This window comes from Macaca fascicularis, chromosome 4, assembly GCF_037993035.2.
Source record: "Macaca fascicularis isolate 582-1 chromosome 4, T2T-MFA8v1.1".
Taxonomy (NCBI): domain Eukaryota; kingdom Metazoa; phylum Chordata; class Mammalia; order Primates; family Cercopithecidae; genus Macaca; species Macaca fascicularis.
The window spans coordinates 3,350,683-3,376,954 of NC_088378.1; the positions used below are offsets into that span (position 1 = coordinate 3,350,683).

The 26,272-nt window shown below is 49.0% G+C and overlaps 1 protein-coding gene across 1 annotated transcript; it reads left to right on the forward strand.

Moving 5' to 3' along the window:
• Positions 1-24,758: 24,758 nt before the first annotated feature.
• On the forward strand, positions 24,759-25,509 carry LOC102136973 (putative uncharacterized protein FLJ45177). Its single transcript, XM_065543156.2, is given in 2 exon segments — positions 24,759-25,013; positions 25,016-25,509. Coding segments are annotated over 2 exon segments (489 nt in total). The 5' UTR covers positions 24,759-24,886; the 3' UTR covers positions 25,378-25,509.
• Positions 25,510-26,272: the final 763 nt, after the last annotated feature.

A 26,272-nucleotide genomic window follows, 5' to 3' on the forward strand; every position in this document is an offset into this window, starting at 1 on the left:
TATTTTTTTAGAATAGGGTCTCCAGGGTCTTGCTCTGTCACGCAGGCTAGAGTACAGTGGCACGATCATAGCTAACTGCAGTCTCAGACTCCTGGGCTCAACCTATCCTTTCTCCTTAGCCTCCTGAATAGCTGAGACTACAGGCATCTGCCACTGTGCCTAGCTAATTCATTTTTAAATTATTGTTTTAGAGACGAGGTCTTGCCGTGTTGCCCAGACTAGTCTTGAACTACTGTCCTCAAGTGACCCTCCTCCCAAAGTGATGGGATTACAGGCATGAGTTACTGCACCCAGCCTGAACTAATAAATATCAAAGAGAGAGAGAGAGAGAGAGAAGGGAAGAGGAAGAAAAAAAGTAGGAGTTCTTTGTTTTCACTTGTTTTATTTGACTACATTATTCAAATTAAGAAGATGTTTTAAAAGGGTTCATGAGTGCTATAATACCCAAGTTTTTGTCTATTCGATCAGGTCACTTTGTTGCATTTTCATGTAAATGACGTGCAGAGGGCCTGTGTGATTTGAGATCTCGTTCCCTCTTTCCACTCGTTTCTTTGTCTTAGGCAATTGTGATTACTGAGGATAAGTCTGAAACTAGTTTAATTTTCCCTTCTGTAGTATTTTGTCTGTTATGCTTTGATGTTTGTATTATTTAAAAATATCTCTTCTTTCCCACAGTACTTTTTATTGCTGTGTTTCTCATGTCCTACTGATACCCTCTATTCTCCTCCCTCCCTCCCTTTCCTTCTCTTTCTCTTCCCGCTTCTTGCTCCCTCCCTCTCTCCATCCCCACCGGCCTCTGTTTCTGATCAGGAACATTCTACACGTTCCTTGCTGGGTTGGATCCATCTTTGAACGGGGAGGTTCTACTCTGGCCTGTCTTTTCCTAGGAATGTTTTCACTGCTGGATTCTTCATGACTGCCTTTTGTTTACCTGGGTCAGATTTGAATTGTCCTCTTAGATCAAGGTCGGTGGAGTGCATATTCATAATTTCTAATCTGTGTTTTTAAGCCAACTCTTGCTGGGAATTGTTGTAGCAGGCAGAAGCTACAGTTCCTGCAGAGTCCTTAAGCCTCTAGATTCCTTTGTCACAGGAGGTGTGCGCTAGAGGAACTCCTAGGTCTGCCGTTTGGACATCTGGGTCACATGGGGCCCCTGGCTCACACTGCTATTGGGTGGAGGATCTCCTAGGTCTGCCGTTTGGACATCTGGGTCACATGGGGCCCCTGGCTCACACTGCTATTGGGTGGAGGAACTCCTAGGTCTGCCGTTTGGACATCTGGGTCACGCGGGCTCGCTGGCTCACACTGCTATTGGGTGGAGGAATCTCCTAGGTCTGCCATTTGGACATCTGGGTCATGCGGGGCCCCGGGCTCACACTTCTATTGGGTAAGTTAGTGTTCAGCGTTCCTGCTCTGTTCACTGTGGTCAGCTTCTGCAAATGGACTCTCAGGCCATGCACCCACTGCCTGAGAAGGATCAGGACAACAGTATCTCAAGAAAGATTTACAGACTTAAGGCAGGCAGTTCAGCGATCAGACGTTGGAACGCCATTTCAAGGATGTGACACAGCATAGAAAACAAACAAACCCAGAGAAACAGGAAGGTGTAGTGAGTAAGGTCCTCTTTCTGTACCTAAGTTTTATATTTGGCATATTTCAACATTATTTTCTTTAGAGTGATAAAAACATGAATTAATCCTATCAAGATGATTTCAGACCAAGTGTGGTATTTTAAATTTGAGCTTTGGCCCTTAGAGATATTGACAGTAAATGCCAAAAAGTGAAGATGCTTCAATCCGGTGCTTTATTTAAACCAGGAGCCAAGCTTAGAGCTCACAGCAGTTTCGACCAGCACATCATGACAGTGCAAATGACACCAGGCTATTTCGGGTCCCTAAATCAATTCCCTGGATGGTGCAGATGGCACACTGTTATTACAGACTGCCGCACAACAGGGGGAAGGTCCTGGCACTCTCATTCAGTTCAGAGTGTGCATGTGGATGAGAGAGAGAGGAACTCTCAGAGGCTGGGAGCAAATTCTGACTTAGAGCAGGTCAACATTTATCATCTAACAAGACCAGTGGAGAGGCGTGGGGAGGGGGTCAGTAGGAATGCAGAGAACCCAGGAGGCATCACACATCCATGAATGCTGAATAACTGAGATGGGTCTCAGTGAATTTAGGAAGTTTATTTTGCCACAGTTAAGGACGTGCACCTGTAACACAGTCTCAGGAGGTCCTGACCACATGTGCTCAGGGAGGTCCTAGCACAGCTTGGTTTTATACATTTTAGGGAGACGAGACATCAATCAATAAATGCAAGATGACCATTGGTTTGGTCCGGAAAGGTGGGACAACCGGAAGTAAAGGTGGGAAGACTGGAAGTGGGGAGGCGGCTTCCAGGTCACGGGTAGATAAGAGACAAATGGTTGCATTGTTTTGAGTTTCTGATTAACCTCTCCAGAGGAGGCAGTCAGATCTGCATTTATCTCAGGGAGCAGAGGGATGACTTTGTTTTGTCGTCGTCGTTGTTGTTTGAGACAGAGTCTTGCTCTGTCACCCAGGCTGGAGTGCAGTGGTGCGATCTCGGCTCACTGCAACCTCCGCCTCCTGGGTTCAAGCGATTCTCCTGCCTCAGCCTCCTGAGTAGCTGGGATTACAGGTGCCCACCACCACACCCGGCTAATTTTTTGCGTTTTTAGTAGAGATGGGGTTTCACCATGTTGTTCAGGCTGGTCTCAAACTCCTGACCTCAGGTGATTTGCCTGCATTGGGCTCCCAAAGTGCTGGGATTGCAGGTGCGAGCCACCGCGCCCAGCTGCAGAGGGATGACTTTGAAAAAAATGGGAGGCAGTTTTGCCCTAAGCAATTCTCAGCTTGGCTTTTCCCTTTAGCTTAGTGATTTGGTGTCTTGTCAGACATCTCTATTTCCTCTCTGCTAAACCAAATGTCACAAGAGTTCATTTAAACTCAGAACAAAATATCATCTTCAAAAACACAGAAAGTGATTTCTCATTTAAAGCTTCTTATTTCACTATGGACCCAGAAAGTCTGATATTAAGTGATCAATGAAAGTCAAGCTGCAAAACATTCTCAGTTGACGACAGCAGCAATGAAGTCCACAGATAACCCCAGTCAACTGCAACCCTGAAACTCTTGAGCCAAATGGCAGGCTCGTCATTCCACTTCTGGGGAGGAAACCCCCCTGCCTGATACTGACTTTTCCCATGTTCTGGCCTGTGGGGTCAGGAGGTGGGCCACGCACTAGTGCACATAGCCGGGAGGTGCTCAGCGTGAAGCTTTGTCTCCTCCCTCAGGGACAATGGGGACTGTGCCAGGTCTTGGGTGACCCCCTCGAAAAGCATGACCAGGGGAACTGTGCCTTCTTTCCTGTGCCCAATGCACAGAAGCTCAGAAGCCAGCACTGCCTTCCTTTGGTGATGTGGGGGATTCCCTGTTCTTAGATATTGAGGGAGCCCTGAACGGTTGCTCCTAGAAACTACTGGCTGGAGCCCATGGGATTCTGCTTAGTCTTGCTGCCTCCCCTGGCCGCGGGGTGCTGAGTGGGCACTCGTGCTGGATCTGGCCCCAGCAGCAGGGTCTCCCTGGGACTGAGTGGAAGCTCTGAAGTAGAGATGTGGCCTTATTATCTGTAAAACTCTCAACACATGAGTTACAGGGCAAGGACTGTGTCCTCACTTTGCGTCACAATGACTCCATGCTGCCTCCACTAAGAGCTGAGCTGTAGGCTGCCCCTGGCTCCCAGGTGAGGATGGTAGCATCCCCAGAGGAAGACCAGGCACCCCCTCTGATTCTGAGGCTGTTGGGGGTCTTTAAGGCTAAGGCTGTCCCTACAAAACGAGGGTTTCTGAGGGACCACTGGGCTAGTGCTGAATGGTTTTGGGAGATTCGCTCCACCATTCTGGATTCTGGTTAAGAGGAAGTCTCACCATCAGAGCCTGGATGAAGGGGAAAGGAAGCTTTCAAAGAAACACAAGCGAGAGGCAGGATGATTGAATGGGGGGTAAATACCCATCGTGGCAGCTCAGCGCCCATTAACTGACCGGAGACCAGTCAGCTAGAAAGCCATGCAGAGCAGGAAAGAAAAAAGCAGTTTAACTTTTCTGTTCTTTTTTCTTCTTCTTTTTTCTTTCTCTCTTTTTTTTTTTTGTAAGATAGAGTCTCGTTCTGTTACCCAGGCTGGAGTGCAGTGGCACAGTTTCGGCTCACTGCAACCTCCGCCTCTCAGGTTCAAGTGATTCTCCTGCCTCAGCCTCCCAAGTAGCTGGGACTACAGGCGTGCACCACTACACCCAGCTAATTTTTGTATTTTTAGTAGAGACGGGGGTTTCACCATGTTGGCCAGGATGGTCTTGATCTGTTGACCTTGTGATCTGCCTACCTCGGCCTCCCAAAGTGCTGAGATTACAGGCATGAGCCACAGTGCCCGCCCTTAACTTTTCTTTTATAAGCCCCATTTGTCCTCATCTCATCCCTTCTAGGTAGCTAAATGACAAATATCTTCCAGCAAAAGGTGCAGGAATGTGCGAGCGAGAAGGTGCAGTGGGAGCTGACCGGCTTCTGGTTCTGACATCGTCCCGCTTTCCTGGTGCCCTGCAAGGAGGCCCATTGCTCCCCTGTGATGGCACTCACTCTGGATGACAGTCATCAAGTCCAGACCCAGAGCTTCTGTTCTGATTGCAGGGTGCCTTCATTAACAGGGTCACATGGTTGGAGAATCCAAGCACCAACACGTGAAATGCGTTTAAGTTAATGAACTTCACCATAGCTGTGAGCAGTGTGAGCAGTGCCTCCAGGAGGATCCCCATGAAGCATCATCACCCATGCTCCACCCACAAATGACCTGGGGCAGGTGTAACCTGAAGGATCGTCACCCACACTCCATCCACAGATAACCTGGGGCAGGTGTAACCTGAAGGATCATCACTCACTCTCCATCCACAGATGACCCGAGGCAGGTGTAACCTGAAGGATCATCACCCACACTCCATCCACAGATAACCTGGGGCAGGTGTAACCTGAAGGATCGTCACCCACACTCCACTCACAGATGACCCGGGGCAGGCGTAACCTGAAGGTCATCACCCACACTCCACCCACAGATGACCCGGGGCAGGTGTAATCTGAAGGATCATCACCCACTCTCCAGCCACAGATGGTCTAGGGCAGGTGTAACCTGAAGGATCGTCACCCACACTCCATCCACTGATGATCCGGGGCAGGTGTAACCTGAAGGGTCATCACCCACACTCCATCCACAGATGATCTGGGGCAGATGAACATGCTGCATGGCACCCTGGCCATGGGCACCATCCAGCCCTCTCTGTGGGAGAGAAGAGTGTTTTCCTGCAGCCAAATTCCAGGCACAAAGCTGGTGATTCCAGTGAGTAGGGCTGCTAGAGCCAGGGGTCCTACTCTCTTTTGACAGCAGTGTGTCTCCAACGAAGATGCTTACCTGCTGCCATATCAAGAAAGGGGAGACCAGTGCCAGTCATTACGCACACTGTAGGTGACCAACAGCTCAGATGTGCTGTCAGCCCACGAAGACCCTCCCACTCAGATGCAAAGACACTTGTATTTGCACAGACACGGGGGGAAGAGACACAGGAGGGAGAGCAGGGTGGAGGTTGTGGCTTGGCACCTGCACACCCATGGAGAAGGAGTGGACTCCGGAGGCACAGTTTTGAAAACATGGTCGGTCTCTTTCTTTAGGAAACTCACAAGCCCTGCACAGGTGACTCCTGAGTCTCCACACACACACTGACAGCCATTCGGGGTGTGAGGTTCCGTACAGAAAACGACCACCACCGACACCTGCAGCAAGGGGCCCGTTGACACAGATCACAGGTGAAGGGAGGCACAGCCCAGGGCCTTCCACTGTGCAGGAAACAACCGTGTGATTCCGAGCTTTCCTTCCAGATTCCTGATTCCTGTTTCTGAAAATCTTCCTGATTTCTTCGAGTGCTAAAAAGCACTTACCTCATGCCTCCATCTGTTCCTTTTTCCTGGCTCCTCTTTTTGGATCACATGGCCGCTCTCCCAGAAGTGTTTGACTTCTCATCAGTGAAAGTTCAGGAAGTCTGTTGGTGGCCCCCAAAATGTCTGCCTTTCACCTTCCAAGTAAATTCTGCAGCCAGGGAGGGTAGGACCCTGAAGAAAGGAGTGCAGCTCTCCCGGTGCGGGCAACTTGGCCCCTAGAAGAGCCTGGATCCAAGTTAATTCTGCAGCACCTGGGGGTATCTCTCACTGTTGAGGAGATAAATCTGCTTCACACTTAATCACAAAATCCAGATCTCACACCGCTATAGAAAGAAGTGATTTCAATAAAAACCCAGCAAATTGGAGCAAAATGCCAACAACGAGGCAGGACATCTGCTGCCATTTGATCTTCCCTGGGCAGCCAGCAAGCAGCAGGGGCAGAATGGAGGCCACAGTCACACTGCGTCCTCCAGTAGGGGACAAAGGACAAGATGGATGTACACATGCACGCACACAGTCACACAAACATACACACATGCACACACGTAAATGTCTATACACACGCATGCACACACACTCATGCTTACACATATACACACTAATATACACACACAAACGTATACACACCCACTCACACACATGCACACGCATCCTCATACACATGATCACACATACGCTCATGCAACACACACAAATACACACAAATGTATACACAGAAATATATACATGCACACACACTCACAAATATATACACATGAAAACACACAAATGTACACACACATGCACACACACCCACATACACATGCTCACACATGTGCTCATGCAATCACATACAAATATATCCCAAAATGTATACACACATGTATACACACATGCACACGAATATACACACAAATACACACAAAAGTGCACACACAAATATATATACATGCACACACAAACATACACACAAGCACACACACCCTCATACACACTTTCACACATATGCTCATGCAATCACACAAATACACGTACACAAATGTATATGCACACTGACGAAATACACACATGCACACACAAGTGTATATTCACATGCATACACAAATACACAAATGCAAACACAAGTGTATACACATGCACACACACATGCTCACACATATGCTTAGAATTATACCAAATACAAATGCATACACACATGTGCCCACACAGATTTTAACGCTGCTCACACATATGCTTAGAATTATACCAAATACAAATGCATACACACATGTGCCCACACAGATTTTAACGCACATGTGCACAAACATGTACACACATGCACACACAAATGTATATACACATGTGCACACACATTTGCACACATAAATACACATGCACACACAAAACATATACACATATGTATACACAAATACACATAAATGCATACACATATGTGCATGCACAAATGTATTCACCTATGTACACCTACAAAATACACATATGTGCAAACAAATATACACACAACTGTATGTACCTATGTGCACACAAACACACCCATGCACACACAAATGCATCCACACACGTGCACACACAAACATACGTGCACACACATGCTCACACAAATGCATACACACATACACACAAATATAAACATGCACACACAAATGCATACACACGTGCACACACATAAATATAAACATTCACACAAATGCATGCACATACACACAAATATAAACATGCACACTTACAACTATACACACACGTGAACACACAAATGTATATACACATGTGTACATACACAAACGCATGCACACATGCACACAAATACACACATAAATATAAACATTAGCACACACAAATGTATACACTTGAACTTACACAAATATAAACACACATGCACACACAAATGTATACATACATGTGCACACACATGCTTATGTACTCTTATGCTCACACACACACATACTCAGTCTACACACATCCTCACACACACACACACACCCTCATGCACACCCACACACACAGTCACATGTACACATGCCTAGATACACACGTGTATACCCACCTGCACACACACACAGACACGCTCAGATATAACCACTTATTTATTTGTCAGATCAGTGAGTAAAATTTTTCCTGCTGTTGAAAATCAACGAAGTGAAGCGATGTGGGAAAGTTCCTTTTCCTGAGTCACGTTTAGCAGTTCTGTGCCCAGGGTGGTGAGGTGCAGGGGGGCAGGAAGCAGATGCGCCTGGTACCATCACAACCGGATGCCAGAAGGCTGGTCCTCCCAGCACCCTGTGCAGGGCAGAGGCTGAGAAAGGTGACCCCCACTCGCGGGTCCTTTCTCCCCTCACCTGCCCCAACTGACACTGTCAAAACCTTCCTGGAGCCCTCCCTGAGCCCTGGGGCAGGGGGTGGCCATGGGGGTCATGTGTATGGGCTCACCCCAGTCCTGGCCTTTGGGGAAGAGCCATCCAAGATGTGGCCACTGCCACCCCAAAGGCAAGATTCCTCTGGGAGGCTCAAGTAGCTGTGGTGACTGCCAGAGCTCCTCACTCGCTCTCAAGGTTACCCCAGAGGATGGAGCCTCTGTCGTTAACTATGTTAACTTCCTTTTCGGAGGAAAGGGAGGCGCTCCTGCTGTCTCCACTTCTTACTGAGTTCCCATTGAGGAGGAAGCCAGGAAAAAATAGAACTCAGAGAGCAACCTCAAGATGCAATTTTCCCTGTAAGGTCAAAAGCGTGCCTGGAAAGTGTGCCCCTCAGGAAGACATTTCAGTGACAGAAAAAGCCAGAAAAATGAAGCCTGCAGAATTCTTGAACTTCCCATATGTGCTAGATGCACCCTAGGAAGTGAGGAAAACAGGAAGATTCAGGAAGCATGGGCTCTGTCCTCCAGAAGCTTAAAACACAAGATACCATTTTAGACACAAGATACAGAGCATTAAAAAAAGTTAAATAGTCAAAGAGACCATTTCTTAAAACCACAATGCAAGCACTGCTGTGTGCGGGCAGTTTATGGCTAACTGAGAAGTCACCACAGAGAGGAGGAGGCCATGCGGGGGAGCTGGGAGCAGGTGTGCTCAGACTATCCCTCCCCTGGCAGGTAAGTGTCCTTCCTCTGTCTTCTGGGAAACCACACCTGGACTGAGCTTCAGAGGTTAGGTTTCGACAGGGCCAAAAAAACAAAACAAACAAACAAAAAAACCCCACAAAACAAAAAAACAAAACAGAAGAGCAGGAAAACATTCCAGGCAGGTAGAACCAGATTGTGGTGGTTTCTGTGGGGTGTATTTGAGGTGTGGCTGAGGCAAACTCCCTGGGGATCCTCCTCCAGGCTCCATGCTCACTGCCTTTGCCCGTTATCTGGCAAGCACCCCAGGGTGGAGCAGGCAGAGGCAGTGGCAAGGCCTGAGGTTGAACAAACACCGCAGTGAGTCTGGACTCTGCTGCAATCAGGCCAGGGTTGGGTAAATGCTGTTGATATGGTTTGACTCTGTGTCCCCACCCAAATCTCATGTTGAATTGTAATCCCCAGCATTGGAGGAGAGACTTGCGGGGAGGTGATTGGATCATGATTTCCCCCTTGCCGTTCTTGTGATAGTGAGAGAGTTCTCATGAGATCTGGTTATTTGAAAGTGTTTAGCACCTCCCCCTTCGCTGCCTCTCTTCTTCCTGCTTCACCACGTGAAGATGTGCCTGCTTCCCCTTTGCCTTCCACCATGATTGTAAGTTTCCTGAGACCTCCCCAGTCATGCATCCCATACAGCCTGCAGAACCATGAGCTAATCAAACCTTTTTTCTATATAAATTACCCAGTCTCGGGTATTTCTTTATAGCAATGCAAGAATGGATTAATACGGATGTGTCTTTTCTTTTTAAAATTTGCAAAGTACTATGTTTCAGGTGTTTCTGCCTTTCCTAGATGGAGTTGACTCCCATCACAGCCCTCCTGGACATGAACTCCCGAGTGCCAGAAACAAGATTCATTTGAAGATACAAGCGTGAAGGCTGCTGACCACATTCCAGCAGCAGTGTGGATGTTCAACACTGAAGGGAGAGGACTCAGGCTTGGATCTGCAGCTAGCATTGTATCAACACAGGGTCCCGAACTATGTGTCGTGCCTTAGCTGCCATGAAAATTGATTTTTTTTTTTTTCAGAGAGGAATGTGCCAATGGTGGGACTTAGGCTGGTAAAAACCGCATGGAATGGGGTGCTCATGGGACCTGCCCCTTGGAGCTCCAGACCCCCAGGCATCAGGGCTGGTTTTCCTAAGTCCTTATTTTCTCCCATGTTTGACTGGGCGCTGGTCCAACTTCTCCCTTTAGCGGACTCTCAGTTGTCAACTGTGAATTCTTCCAACGGCACACAAGAGTGGGGACAATGTTTCTATCTGCAAATCAAGCAAGCCAGCTTGGGCGAACATCTTTCCAAGGCAGAGATGAAGAATGTGTACTCTGGGATGCTCCATTTCGGGACAAGCATCTAGTGGGGCCATTCCTACTTTTTCCATATTTAGAAGCATCCCATGGAGCTCCCACTGACAGGAGCCAGTCATTTGCACACTGAATTGAGGCTCAGAAGGAGGATTTGTCACAGAGTTGTTCTGCAGAGGCTAGGAGTCAGGGCTGAGGGCCAGCGGGTGCCTCTGCACCCCTATCCCTCCATCCCCCATGGTATGCCGGGAGTTCTCTTCTCTGTCCCTCATGTGTGATGGGGGACAAACGTCTCCTCCCCAGTGACAATAACGACAGGCTTCTGTCCAGAGGCAGGAGGGGGGCCAGTATCATGCACAGAAGAAACTTTCACAGCAAAGTTGTCTGAGACAGGGAAACCCACACGCAGACGGCTGGGGGACCTTGACCTCTTAAGCAAACAGGAAACAAAGTGCTCTTGTTCTCAGGCCGGAATGAAGAGGCTGTGCGAACACATCCCAATTGTACATCTGATGCTGACTCACACAGATCATTTCCATTTTTAGATTTCAGCTAAAGAATGCAGGAATCCTTTGGACTTGGTCCTTTATCAGCGGAATGGACAGAGGTGAGCAGGCACGGCCAGCGTGGCACGCCCCTAAAATCATCCTAGCAATTCCTCGAGAAAAATTCCCAGGGATGTTGAGTTTGTTGTCAGTCACAAGTACTTCTGTGAAGGATCACTAAGAGTTGTGTTCATCAAACCCGTATTTTCCAAGTATCTAATATGACCAAGTTATGAAAGACTTTCTTTGTTCCAAACAAATTTTGAGGAACTGGACAAACTTTGACTCAATTTGTTATTGCATTAGAATGCAACATTATGTGCTGGGTGCAGTGGCTCATGCCTGTGATTGCAGCACTTTGGGAGGCCAAGGTGGATGGACTGCTTAGTCCCAGCTACTTTGGAGGCTGAGGTGGGAGAATTACTTGAGCCCAGGAGGTCAAGGCGGCAGTGAGCTGAGATTGTGCCACTGCACTCCAGCCTGGGCAAGAGGTGAGACCCTGTCTCAAAAACAAAACAAAACAAAACAAAAAACAAAAACAAAAACAAAAAAAATCAGAATGTGACATGACACCTCATAATTTGATTGTGGATAATTTCCTTATCTCAAAACAAAGTGATGTCAGGAAAATTGCTAAGCTTATTTCTCTTTGATCTGTGGCACTGACTGGATGGTAGAAGCAGAATGCCACCCTCCATTTAGCTGATGACGACGACCCACATCTCCATGCCTTCCCAGCAGCTCTTGGTGTGGTCTCTGTTGGGAATGCCTAGTGAGACTGGACCAAGGACGGCTGCAAGACCCAGTGTCTGTGCTCAGCGTCACCTCCTCCCAGGCTCCTGGGAAGCACCTGGTAAGAAAGTCCTCCTGGCCATCAGCACCAGGGGTCAGGAAGACGGTGGCCGGGCTCCCAGCCACAGTGTGGCTCTGTGTATCTCATGCTGTCTGTTGTTGAGTTAGTTCACAAAACACAGGCACCCTGAGCACAGTTGTACCTTCTAAACTTCTGGCTGACTCTTTCCTTTGGCAACTGAATAATTGGACCTGAGCCCCTATCTTTGCATGTGGGAAATCCAGTATCCTCCCAGATATTTCTGAGGATGTCCATGTTTTGGAGGTGATGGTGAAGGAGGGGTAAGAGGAGACTCATGTTTTTCCAGAGGCTTCCTGCCTCAAACTCCAGATTCCATGAACTTCTGCATCCCTGGTTCTTGGGGCCCTGCTGTCTTCACCTTTACGGTTCACTCTGTGTCACTGGTGGGCTTTGCTCTGCTTCGTCCTTCCCCAAAAGCATCTCTTGACAAAGCCATCATGAGCAAGACCCTCAGAGAAGATATGAAGATGAGAGGCTGTGAAGCTGGTGTGAAGACACTGGTGTGAAGATGAGAGGCCGGTGTGAAGATGAGAGGCTGTTGTGAAGACGAGAAGCTGGTGTGAAGACACTGGTGTGAAGATGAGAGGCTGGTGTGAAGAGGTTGGTGTGAACACCGGAGGCTGCTGTGAAGCGACTATACAGCATTGGGCAGGACATAATGGGAACTTGTTGCCTTCATGTTCCTTTAACCCCACATTTTGGATTTCTGCCACAAGGATCACTGTGGTCTTCCTCCCTGGGGCTCACTCCACCCACTCCACACCTCCCACCTCCCCTGTCCCCTCTTGGGGGACTTCCTGAGTCCTCGACAGAGCAGCTTCACTGTCTTCTCTCCACACTTCCTGGGCTGACCTGCCCATTTTTTTTCCATGACCCAGAATTCCTTCCCAAGTAAGTCGTCATATTCCTCGAGCCCCTTCAGTAGAAGCAAGGAGATGGGCAGGTGTTGAACTGCAGCTTTTCTCCAGACCCTTCCCTAATCCCGAGGTTCCCCCAACTATTTAGTCTAGAACAAGCCCAGGAACAGTGATTTTTTTTTTTTTAACCTGCCATTTTTGTTATTCAAGCTGTTTTAGTCAGTTCAGGCTGCTGTAACAAAAATACAATGGACTGGGTGGTTTTAACAACAGAAATGGATTTCTCACAGTTCTTGTGAGGCTGGGACGCTGGAAGCCCCAGATTCAAGTGCCAGGCAATTCCATGGTTGGGAGGGCTCCAGCCTGGTGTGTGGATGGTCCTTCTGCTGTGTCCTTACATGGCTGAAAGATGGGTCACCTCTGTTCTTACCAGGGCACTAATCCCATTCACAAGGCCCCCCATGACCTAATCACCTCCCAAAGGCCCCGCTTCCTAACACCAGCACCTTGGAAAATAGGGCTTCAATATACAAATGTTGGGGGACTCAAACATTCCATCCATAGCACCCGCTCATGTGCTGTGATGTTCAGCGAGCAGGCTGAGTTCCAGGGTTGGTCAGTGCCAGGTGCTCCTTCTCCCACCTGACAGCAGGGGCCAGGTTGCTCCTCAGGCCCCACTGGGCAACTGCCCCTTTCCTTCCAATGGGGCCTGAGCTGGCTACCAAGCTTGGCAGCTAATGGGTGGGCCCATCAGCTTTCACTCTCCTAAGCTGCTTTATCAAACTAGGAGTTTACTCCCCCAGCTCTAAGAAAACCATCCATTCACTACAAAGTTATTTACTGCTGCGGATGGGCTAGGAGTTAGAGGAAGAGAATGACTCAAGTCACAACACCTCCCGGACGAAGCTGGAAGGGATTAAAATATGCCCTCATTTCTCCCTTGCTGTGTGAAACATGTGGTTCTCCTAGAACATCAGCCCAACTGTCGTTGGATAACGGCGGTCCTTTTCATTCTGAATTAGCTTTGTCCAATTAGTCCAATTTCTGCATTAGCTTTATCCATTTGCCATTAGTCCAAATTGTTCAGTGTGGGTCCCTGCCTACGAATCCTGATTCCTTGAGGCTGCCTTTTGTGCTTCTGTCTGGAGACTGCCTGTTTCTATTATAGCCACCGTCTCAGAACACATGGTTGTAGGCCTCAGTATTCGCCTTACACACAGCCCCGTGGGAGGCAAACGGTGTCTGTGTCCCTCAGAAGGCCCTGACTTTCGGGGCACACTGCGGTCTGACTTTGGCACTCTGCTAGACACATCCGAAACGCTGGTTCTCGTGCTGAAGTCTGTTATGGACATGCAGGATAAGGCAGGGAAACTGGACCGCCCCATACCCTTGGCTTCCTCCATTTGGAAAAGATAACCCTGCGACATCATGGAGGAGAAGGGTCCCTGGCCTGTCTGCTACACCTGGACGTAACTCCCCTGATGAAGAAAGTGCCAGAGGCAGCAAAGCCGCCCTGACAGGGTATTTTGTGCTCCCCCAACAGAGGAAGAGGTGCTTAGGGCCGCCAGGGATAATGTCTGGTTGTGAAGAGCCGCCAGGACCTGGAGCTGCACGGTTGCTCAGTGTGCATTTTACTTGGTCTGGCCCCATGCTGGAGAGTGCTTGCATCCGAACCTTCAGTGCCTGGATGGATACTGAGCTGAGCGAACGGTATGCTGGAAAATGAGGTGTGCAAACGACAAAGTGCTCAACTTATACTCTGGGCAAAATTCTCACAAAGGGCTTTCTAATCCTCACTTAACAGAAGAGTGGAATGATTTCCAGCAGTTGTGGCTTGCTTCACCGGGTCTGCTCAGGTCAGCGGGGTGAACCTACAGCCAGGATGGGTGGTAATTACTGTTGGAATACTTGGCCAGTCTGCAGACCTCAGACCACAAAAACCCTCCGTCCTCGAGAGCAGTCTCTTCTTCATGCCTCTCAAGGGGAAGATAATTAAAGACTGTGGTAACCGGTTGATTTATAGGAAAATAATGTTGTAGCACACTCAAGGATCTCGACTTTTTCTGTTGCTAAATTTAATATACATCCATTTCTGTTGATTATCAGAGGGGTCTAGGGTGCCCGGCCAAGGGTTGCGAAACCAGTCATTATCCCTCAGGCACCTTCCTGCTTCATTTCAGAACATTCAATCATTCATTCAAAACAACTCAAAGCATCTGCATTCCCAGAGCAGCCCTAACAGATGAGTTTTTCTTCATCTTCCAAGGTAATGATACAAAAAAGTGTCAGCCATGGGGTTTTCAGTGGGAAACGGGAAACTCAAGGCCTGGTGCATTCAGTGGAAAAATTCCTCAAGCTCGTGACCTGCATAAATCTCCAAATCCTTTTCAACACCATGCTCTTTAGTGTTCGGCACGAGGGTGCCGGCAGAGGAGGTGAATCCCTGCATTTTCTGTTTTTTTTCTTCCAACTGGTGTGGATCCCAGGCCATTTCAGGGCCCTGCAGGGTTTGAAACCCTCTGGGAATACTGACCCGGGACCGGGTTTTGCCCATGGGAAGTTGATGCCAGCGCAGTCGCCTGCCAGGGGCACTGTCTCCTCGGCCCCAGGATGCTGGACGGAGGGGACAACGTGCAGAGGCAGCTGCTGCTGGGCTGTGGACCTCCCGGAACGGGAGGAGCCCGGGAGGGGCTGGCCCAGCAGTGGGGGCTCCGATGCGCCTGCATTCATATGCTAAGGAGCCCTGGATTCGGCTTTAATTGGTGAGAGGAGAAAGTGGTGCAGCTGCCTGGGGCCGCGCTGTGGGAGCCTGAGCAGGAGGAGCTGTTTGAAAATAATCCCCGCGGGGACTCGCAGCACCACCTCCAGCTTCAGTCCCTGGAAAGAGGCCGAGGGCGGGGCGGGCGGCCGGATGCGGCGGGGAGCGATTGGCAGGGAAAGCGTGAGGTCACGGTGGCCACCGCACCAGCTCCAAACAGCCGGGGCCCAGGGCTGAGCCCTGATTTCCAAACCGGCCCCTGGATGAGCCTCAGTGTTTCACTCTGTGCAATGGAAATACCTACCTCACCGCATTGTTGGAATAAATGCAATAATGCATGGGGAGATCTTAGTACAGACAAGGGGCAGGCGCTCAACGCCTGGTGGCTACCTGCGCTGCGTCCTGGACGTGTCCAGCGAAGCCCGTGTGGGGCTATGACGGGAATGAAGGAGCTGTCACGGCGCCTCACTGCTCCCCAGAGCCTTGCAGCCTCTCCCCAGCCCTGGCTTTGCCCCACCACGGCTCCCTTGGCTGCAGGAGGGAACCTCAAAGGCGGTTAGAACGCGCCGGGTAAATGTGCAGCTTTTCTTCCGGAGCCTCCACGAGAAAGAAATGGAGGGTCTTTTCCTGGGACTGCTTGTGGTGCAAGTCCCGCTTGGGTGCAGGGTGAGCGGCTTCCAAGGAATTCACTGTCTCTTTCTCTCTTTCTAGCCGGAGTGGGAGGTGACCTCAGGGGCCCCAGCTGGGGGCCTGGCTGGGAAATGCACAGAAGGAGACTTCGACAGGAGTAGCTATGGTTTGTGCTGTGCTCTGCACACGTCTGGCTGATAGAAATCTATGTCCATAAACAGGTAACATAATTTGGTTTATCGAACCCATAATAAGCAGATTTTCTGACTTGCATAAGAATTTCTCTGTAATCTTTGCCTTAAGGAAAAGTCCGCTGAATGCCATAGAAAAAGTTGCATTTGATGAGGTTTCAGGAAAGAAAAGGTAACGAACTATTCTAAGAGATGAGGATAGTGCCTGAGTGGGGCCCAGGACAGACAGGGGGTCCTCACCTCTCCCTCCCGGGGTTGGCTGCAGGGCTTTGCCTCAGTCTGTTTTATTTTTTGTTTGTTTGTTTGTTTGTTTTTTGCAGCATCTACACAGTTTAAATACTTGGAAAAATCCTCTTTGTGAGTGTACTAAGCCACAGCCTGCCAATGTGACAAATGCAATTTACAAATCCTAAGTTCCAGGTAGAGGAGAATGTGGTAGGTCCATGTCTTCATTTTCCCATACCTTTAGTCCGTCGTGACTCCGCTTAGCCAGCCCTGGCCATCCTTTTATCCTTCTAGGAACAGACTCTTACATGCAGTATTTTTACTGGTACGTAAAAAATTTAAGGCTGCACTAAGCAGGTGCCCAGGCCCCCGGAGTCAGAAGGGAGTGTATGGTACACACATGGTGACGATTTGAGAAGAGTCTGGCTTTAGGACCTTGCAGATGAAGGTAACAAACCCCCTGTTCTGGAGGCAGCACCTGTGCCCCCGCCCTGTCCCACAGGGATGCATCTGCAGCCACTCCGGGGCAGGGCTGATGCCTCTTTGATGGTCCCTCCCACAGCCTGCTCTTTGTCGCTCTTTGTTGCTCTTTGTTGCTCTTTGTCACAGTCCTGCTCAACAGCTGGTGCTTGCAGGAAGAAGCTCTCTGGCTGCAAGAAATCCAGGGTGTGGGTGGATGACAGAATAAATGGGAGGGACAAAGGGCGTCTACTTGGCAGCTCGGATTCCTGGGCAGGGTCAAGACCAGGCGAAATAGGTCCCAATGAGGAAAAGCTCCTGCCTTTTGTTCCAAACCAGCCTGGCTTGCCTGTGAAGGGGAAGACTTGACCAGGGCACTTTCCTGGGGCCACGGCCTGACTTTTGGAGAAGAGGCAGTGGTCTTTGTCTAAGATCATGTTACCTATAACCGTGGTTTAACTTTTTATTTAAATTTTTTTTTTAGACAAAGGGTCTTGCTCTGTTGCCCAGGCTGGAATGCAGTGGCACAATCATAGTTCACGGTAACCTTGAACTCCTGGGCTCAAGCCATTCTCTTGCCTCGACCGCCCAAGTAGCTGGGACTACAGGTGCCCTCCACCATGCCCCACCAATTTTTTCACACTTTTTTGTAGAGACAGGGTCTCGCCATGTTGCTCAGGCTGGTCGTAAACTCCTGGCCTCAAGAGATCCTCCTGCCTTGGCTTCTCAAGGCACTGGGATTACAGGCGTGAGCTGCCACACCCAGCCTACAACTTCGTTGTATGTATCTCACTTTGTGTAGATATGGCCACAAAGTAGTAAAAAACTGGGTCTGTCATAAAGCTGTGATGGGGTGCTAACTCCATGCCATCGGGTCTATGTGCTGAAAGGATTTCAAATTGGAAGGGTGCTTATATATCCTCTGGTTGATAGAACCCCACCTATGCAGATGGGGTCCCCAGGTTTGATGCCATCCTAAACATCTTCACTCGGCAGTGGTGTTGGGAGGAGACTGCGGCCTCCGGTTTCCCGTCCAGCCTTTCCCAGCTGCTTCCGCTGCTTGTTTCTCGCTGAGATAAAGCCGATGAAAAATGAGGGCAAAGTTCACAGTCCTGCCGTTGCTGCCACAGCGGAAACAGTAAACACACACATTCACACAGGCAAAAAGCAGCAAACAGTGTTGGTGAGTGGCCGAAGTCCACACGATCATGCAGGTAGTGCATGCTGAGTGCTTTCTCTGCACCAAACACTGGCCGCAGCATGTTCCTGTCCTCAAAGGATGGGGCACAGACATGGCTAATCATGCCAGCAATTATTGACGGTCCTTATAAATGCTCTGAAGGAAGCCAAGGAGGACGATGGCAGAGGAGCTGACTCGGGTCTAGTGCAAAGTGCACCTTCAAATCACCTGGGAAGCTTTTTAACATCCCAGCTGCTAGTCGTGGAATCTCTTGGGGGTGAGCCCTGGGCACCAGTGTTTTTTTTTTAACTGCTGCTCACCAGATGGTTCCAATGTGAGAACCATTGCTGTGGAACCAAGTTTGAGAACCATTACTGTAGAGAAGTGTTGTCGTTTAGAACCTTTACCTGTCCCGGTGAATGCTGTAACTCACTGCATTTTCTCGTTTGTAAGGTATCATCAGGTGTAAGACAGAGCCAGGACTTAATCATCACTTTCCAGGAAAAAAAAATACTGCCCATGTTGTATGTGAGATGCACCCTTTCTCCCCACAAACATGAAAATATGAAACAGTACATCCAAGATCAAGAAAATGCGATATTTGAATAAAGATTAATAATACATGCTTTTCAAATGTCTTAGAGGCAGAGTTAATACTTGAATAACAAATCAAACTTCAGCATGACCTGAAAAGCTGAGCTGACCCAACTCAGTGGAATCAAATGGTCAGGCAGTGGTGGAGGCCAAGCAGCAAAGTCACAGAGCACAGTGCACAGGCAGCAAGGTCTGGAGTCCTGGCCGACTGAGTCAGAGTGATTTTGTGCTATAATGATGATACCTAATGTTTTCAGGGTGCATACCATGAACCAAGCACTTAATAAGTGCTGTATATGTATATATTTTACACATATATACACTTATATACTGTATATATAAACACACATGCACATCCACAAATATATGGAACTTGATATGGTTTGGCTGTGTCCCCACCCAAATCTTATCTTGAATTGTAGCTCCCATAATTCCCTTGTGCTGTGGTTGGGACCTGGTGGGAGGGAATTGAATCATGGAGGTGGGTCTTTCCTGTGCTGTTCTCATGACAGTTAATAAGCCTCACGAGATCTGATGGTTTTATAAGGAGGAGTTCCCCTACACAAGATATCTCTTTTTTGCTGGCCACCATGTAAGACATGCCTTTGTTCTTCCCTTGCCTTCCACCATGATTGTGAGGCCTCCCCAGCCATGTGGAGCTGGGAGTTCATTAAATCTCTTTTTCTTAATAAATTACCCAGTCTCGGGTATGTCTTTACCAGCAGCATGAAAACAGACTAATACATAACTATTTTAATTTTCCCCAAAGGCATAAACTCAGCTTGGAGAGTGAGCAGGTTGCTGAAGATTACACAGTATGCTTTGAATTCAGGCAGTCTGAGTCCACAGCCTGCTCTGCCATCATTACAAAGCACTGATGAATACAAAAGTGGCACTCAGCTTTCTTTAATGCCCTCTGTAGTGAGCCGCTGCCCTGAGAATGTCACAGGACCCAATACGTAAGGTTCCCAAGGAAAAGTCCACAAGTGAATGTGTGCCTTGTGTCGCCCACCCCCCGAAGCTCAGTACGGGCCATGCTTAGATCTCCTTTTACTTCACTAACCTCAAGTCCACCCCCAGGGGCTGCCCATGCTGATAAACATGCTGACACCACTTCTTGGATGACAGGGAGAGAGCATTGCTGATGTCTAGGTTGGAGAAGTTAGAGAAAGGGTATACAGGAAACCTCAGAAATGTTTCCAAATATTCCCAAAGTTACACACAACAGAAGGAATGCATCTTTTCCATAGTGGCCTCGTGGGCAGAGATAGCAAGAACCAAGGAGTAGAAATGGTAGGGAAATTTCACTTTCACACAAAAAGCAACTTTTCCACAATTGCAGTTGCCTTCAGATACATAACTAACTATGAGTGGCAGGAAAGCTCTCCAAAACCCCGAAATCTGCTAAATCCAGACACGGTCAAGCAAACACTTGCTGAGAAACCCAGGAATGTCTTAGGGGAATTCCAGGGAAGGAGGCCGACTGGGTCCTTTTCCAGCTTGTCCTCATCTCCGGAAGCTTTTTTGGATCAAAGTTGTAAGCAGAATGAGGACAGGGACCATGGCAATGATAACATATGCATCCCTATCTACCCAGAGCTCAAGAAACCACCCTTAAGTGAGCAAATAAATGGAAAACACCCGTTCTATAGACAGGATAGTGCAGGGCAAGGACATAGCTGCTGGATCCAGGCTGCCCTAGACTTGAATTTATCTCCGCCAACCACCAGATCTGAGGCCTTGGTCCAGCTCCCACACCTTCTGTCCTTTTTTCCTCCTGTACAATGGGTCCAATGATACTACCCACCTTATCGGGGTTAAGTGAAATGTTCTTTTTTTTTTTGAGACAGAGTCTCGCTCTGTCACCCAAGCTGGAGTGCAGTGGTGCAATCTCAGCTCACTACAACCTCCACCTCCTGGGTTCAAGCGATTCTCCTGCCTTAGCCTCCTGAGTTGCTGGGACTACAGGCGTGTGCCAACACACCTGGCTAATTTTTTGTATTTTTAGTAGAGCCGGAGTTTCACTGTGTTAGCCAGGATGGTCTTGATCTCCCGACCTGGTGATCCACCTGCCTCAGCCTCCCAAAGTACTGTGTTTATAGGTGTGAGCCACCACACCCAGCCTAAATGAAATATTCTGAGTAAAGGCCTTAGGACAGAGCTGGGAGAAAAATGTAGTGTTCAGTGACTATTAGCCCTTCTTTTTTGTTTCATTTTCAAATGTCTTCTTCTTTGCCCATCTCCCCATAGACCTCAGACTGTGCCCTTCTGGAGAGCAAGTCTTCTGTGTTATGCACCTTCGTTTCTGCAGTCCCAATATCTGCAAGGTGTTTCATGGGAGTTTCCTGAATGCACACATGAGTAAATGAGGGACAGATGGATAAGAAGAGAGACTGCCCTGCTATGTTCCAACTCAGTTGGAATCTGTCTCTGGGATTCTTGGATTTTTTTTTCTCCTGAAAAGCCTGAAACAACTCTGATTTATCTAGTTTTATTGTTTATTTTGTTCTCCTACCCTGTAGTGTGGGCTAGAGGGACATTCACTGTAATGGGACTCCACCACCAGGGATCAAGGTCTTCAATACTGAAGGCTGTCATCGAAGCATGCCATCACACCTAGGGAACTGCTAGCCAGACTCTCCTATGAATGTAATGGTTAATTTTCAATAATTGGTTACTCACTGATTAAAGAGTCTTAATTAGGTTCCTCTCTGATTTACCTTGGATCCTGACCTCCCGAATAGGATAGTGTCAGGTACGTGTCACTGTTGAACAGCAACCGTGGAACAGTCTTCTGTTTAGATTCTAAGTGCTCTGAGCTCTTAGCCGGGGAAGTTGGTGATTCTGTTTAGTGGGACTGTTTTTCTTTGTTTCTCTTGAAGTAGAGATGCAATGTGAAAACTTTATTCATGCAAGAACGAGGCATGTCAAGGAAGAAAAACGTGAAATGTGGTGGGAGAACACTGGGTGTCCTTGCAGTCCCTCCCCATGTGATAACGATGGCAGTGCAGCTGTAGGTGGCAGTGCAGCTGTAGATGGTAGCATGACTGCAGATGGCAGCATGAACGTAGATGTTAGCACCACTGTAGATGGCAGTGTGGCTGTAAATGACAGTGCGACTGTAGGTGGTAGTGCAGCTATAGATGGCAGCATGGCTATAGGTGGTAGTGTGGCTGTAGATGGCCGTGCGACTGTAGGTGGTAGTGTGGCTGTAGATGGCAGTGCAACTGTAGATGGCAGTCTGAAGATGGCAGTGCAGCTGTAGATAGTAGTGCGACTGTAGATGGCAATGCAGCTGTAGAGTAGATGGTAGTGTGACTGTAGGTGGCAGTGTGGGTGTAAATGACAGTGTGGCTGTAGATGGCAGTGCAACTGTAAATGGCAGTGCGACTGTAGATGGCAATGCAGCTGTAGAGTAGATGGTAGTGTGACTGTAGGTGGCAGTGTGGGTGTAAATGACAGTGTGGCAGTGTGACTGAAGATGGCAATGCAACTATAAATGGCAGTGTGACTGTAGATGGCAGTGCAGTTGTAGATGGTAGTATGACTGTAGATGGTAGTGTGACTGAAGATAGTAATGTGACTGAAGATGGTAGTATGACTGTAGGTGGTAGTGTGACTGTAGATGGTAGTATGACTGTAGATGGTAGTGTGACTGAAGATAGTAATGTGACTGAAGATGGTAGTATGACTGTAGATGGTAGTGTGACTGAAGATGGTAGTGTGACTGAAGATGGGAGTGTGACTGTAGATGGTAGTGTGACTGAAGATAGTAATGTGACTGAAGATGGTAGTATGACTGTAGATGGTAGTGTGACTGTAGATGGTAGTGTGACTGTAGATGGTAGTGTGACTGAAGATAGTAATGTGACTGAAGATGGTAGTATGACTGTAGATGGTAGTGTGACTGAAGATGGTAGTGTGACTGAAGATAGTAATGTGACTGTAGATGGTAGTATGACTGTAGATGGTAGTGTGACTGTAGATGGTAGTGTGACTGAAGATAGTAATGTGACTGAAGATGGTAGTATGACTGTAGATGGTAGTGTGACTGAAGATGGTAGTGTGACTAAGGATGGTAGTGTGACTGTAGATGGTAGTGTGACTGAAGATGGTAGTATGACTATAGATGGTAATGTGACTGAAGATGGTAGTATGACTGTAGATGGTAGTGTGACTGAAGATGGTAGTGTGACTGTAGATGGTAGTGTGACTGAAGATGGTAGTGTGACTATAGATGGTAGTGTGACTGTAGATGGTAGTATGACTGTAGATGGTAGTGTGACTGAAGATGGTAGTGTGACTATAGATGGTAGTGTGACTGAAGATGGTAGTGTGACTGTAGATGGTAGTGTGACTGTAGATGGTAGTGTGACTGTAGATGGTAGTGTGACTGAAGATGGTAGTGTGACTATAATGCCTCAGGTCTGAGCACCTAACATTTCCACACTAAACAAGGAAGAGGGTTGGCTGCATGAGACTGCAGAATAGAAGTGGAATAGAAAGCTTTTATTTCATCTGGCCAGCCTGCCCTATATCCATGGGGTTACGTTGACATGAACTGGGACTTCCAAGCAGGCCCAATCGCCATAAACCTTAGCAGCTGGGTTTCCTACTGATTTGAACAGCAACTTGGATTTTGTCATTATTTAATTCAAAAGAATAGGAGTGAATTGGGTCGGTCATGTAGGTGTTCTACGTTCTGATGCAGCCTGTCCTGGTGAAACCATCAGTCTGTAACTCTCTCAACACAACTCTGAGATTCAGCGTTGATTGGGTCACTGGGACCAAGGGTCACTGATTCCTTTTGCAGCCTGTGATTTTTAGACAGAATGCCTGCTGAACTCTTAGCCTCCTTAAATGTTTAGTAAGATCTCTGTCTAATGCTCTCCTCGTACTAAACCTGGGTTTTCAGTTCCTTCCAGGTCTCTGTGGAAAACTGAAGATTCATGTGCGCTTTCAGAAAAGAGGTTCCAAGGAAAAGGGCAGCCATTTAGTTTTCACAAGTCTGGGCAATGAGCGATTTCGAGCTTCCGTCCTTGGCTGACATCATGAACACCAGTGCTGCTGGCCTCTATCACAAGAACAGTGGGACTTCGTGCTTAGCCTTCCTGGGGAAGGGCCTGTCCCTGGGTCATGTCCCCACTGACCACAGGAGGAAGAGATGGCGTGAGGATCCGGGGGGGTCTGGCTCTGCGTCCACTCATCTCTGTGTGGATGCCTCCTGTCTCCCGGGTGATAACCGGTCACCCGAATGTGTCCTTGGCATCATTCCTGGCTTCTCCTGCTGCTTGATAACCCCTCTGGCTGCACGGAGCCCAGGACGGAGGAGAGGCCTCATTCTCCCGGGGGGATGCAGGCTGAGACCACCCATTCTCTGGATCAGAGTTTCGTGTTGGGGAGGTCCCTCCAGGGAAGGACAGTGAGCTGATGCTGTGACATTGCTCAGGATGGAGGCCCAGGGCAGACAGCATCACCAGCTGCCACAGGAGTCGGGTTTCCAGAGGGGCTGTGTCACCAGCCCTGGTGACGCCACGTCGGTGTGCCTTTTGACACATTCCTGTGGAGTGTCTGAAGAAAAACAGGACACACGCATTCCTGATAAGATTGCACCAAATGGCCAGGGCGGGGGCTCCCAGCCTCCCTCTGTCTCAGTTGGGGGCAGAGGGGCAGGGACAGCCAGGAGAAGGCTGAGCCAGATGCTGCTGGGTTTCCCCAGGACTCTGCCCCACTGACGTCTTAGTTAAACTTCTTCACCTGAGCCTCTCTTATGGCGTGGTTGAGTCACACATGAGAGGTTTTTTTCTGCCTGGAGGGGCTCTTCTTATGGGAGAACAGGGGTGCGAGGTGTGTGGTGTGACTCTCAGGGATGCGTCTGGACTCTATCATGTCTGAGTGTCCCCAGGGCCAGAGCACTGGGGGCGGGAGGCTGTGGTTTATCAAGCACCTTCTGCCAGCTGAGGCCGTGACTTTGTGTCCCTCCCTGGAGAAGGCTTTAAGGTCAGCCTCTTCTTCCTTTGGTCCTGAGCTTGCCCTGTCTCCTCCTCATTCCCCATGTCCACATGAAAGGGCAGTGTTCACAGGTGGGTTGGTCTGAGATTGAAATAGCAAGGCCTGGGATTTTCTGTTTGAGTAGCCCCCTCGAGTCAGCCTCAGAGGAGCCCAGACCTCCTGGATGGCTTTCGGTGAGCCTCCCAGTGGGCACGACACTCGCCACCAGATGCTGCATGGACTCAGCTTCCACATTGCCACGGGTACGGCCTGGTCCTTGCACTACCAGGGGCAAGGAGGGACGCTATGCCTGGTGGGGTGAGTACTCTATCTCAAGACAAAGCAGTTCTCCAGTGTCTGCCCCACTTTTCTATAAACCTGGGAGTCCAGCCCAGTGCATTGGCTGGAAGGAGAGGAGACGCCTCCTGTTCCAGCTCAGGGCGCTCTGCGGACCCCACTGCCTGCCCCAGCCCTGGTGCTCCGGGGGGCCCCAATGCCATAGAAGTGCTTCAGGGGGAGCAACTGGGGCTGTTCCAGAGGACCAAAATGGGCAGAGACCCTAAAGATATCCATGGATTGACCCCTGCTCTCTGTGGTCCCTGCCTAGCTGGCCTCCCCTCCTCACACTCTCCACAGTTCTCATGCAATGCAGCACCTCTAAAAATGCTGTCCTAAAAATGTGTGCTTTGGAACAGCAGCTTCCTCCTCTCCAACCAAGTTCGGGCCCCTTCTACCCTTCAGTGGCTGTAGGCAGTCGGTGAGGGCCCTGGATGGGGTGGGCCGGGGGCAGGGCAGGGCGCTGTGGGCTCCGGGCAGACACACCAACCTGTTGTGTTTGGAGATGCACCTGGGAGTGTGCTGATATCTGTGTGGAGGACCACGGGTCTGTTCATCCCCCAATGGCTGCACCCCGGGAGGCTGCAGCGTGTACTATTCAGCCCCCACACCACAGTTATTCTTGTATCTGCCTCGCCGCTGGCCTTGCTGCCCACAACTCCCTCAGATCAGCCCCAAGTCTCTGTCAAACTTTCATCCTCCACAATTCTGCGCAGCCTGTAAATGCTTAAAAAACATTGCAGAACAGGTGAGTCACATTACAGAAAGGAAGCAACCTGGAAAAGCACACACATTCCCTCCGCTTCTGCACCTGTGAAAGTAAGGGAGGGGCATAAGGGGGTGGGACCTGCACAAGGTGCAGCTGATGGAGATGTAGTCTTTGGGAAAAGCCCTGGCTCTGAAATGGCAAAGGCCGCGTGCCTGGGAAAAAGAAAAATGTGTCTGATCCAGAGATGGCCGCCCTGCCCCAAAGGCTGTCACGCTGCCATCCAGTTATCTCTTCTGCAGTGATAGAATGGGATTGACCTAAAAATTCAGTGACAGAAAAATGTCATCTAATGCTGCTTAGTGAAGTCGGGCGGTCAGCGGATGAGGGCAGAAGGTCACTGGTCTTTGACAGAACTCGTGGACAGCGAAATAACAAAACAGGGTTCAGGCTGCATGGTCAGCAACAGAGACAAACAATTCGTCCAAAATAAACAAGTGAGCTCCCAGCAGAAGCCTGTGAATCTCC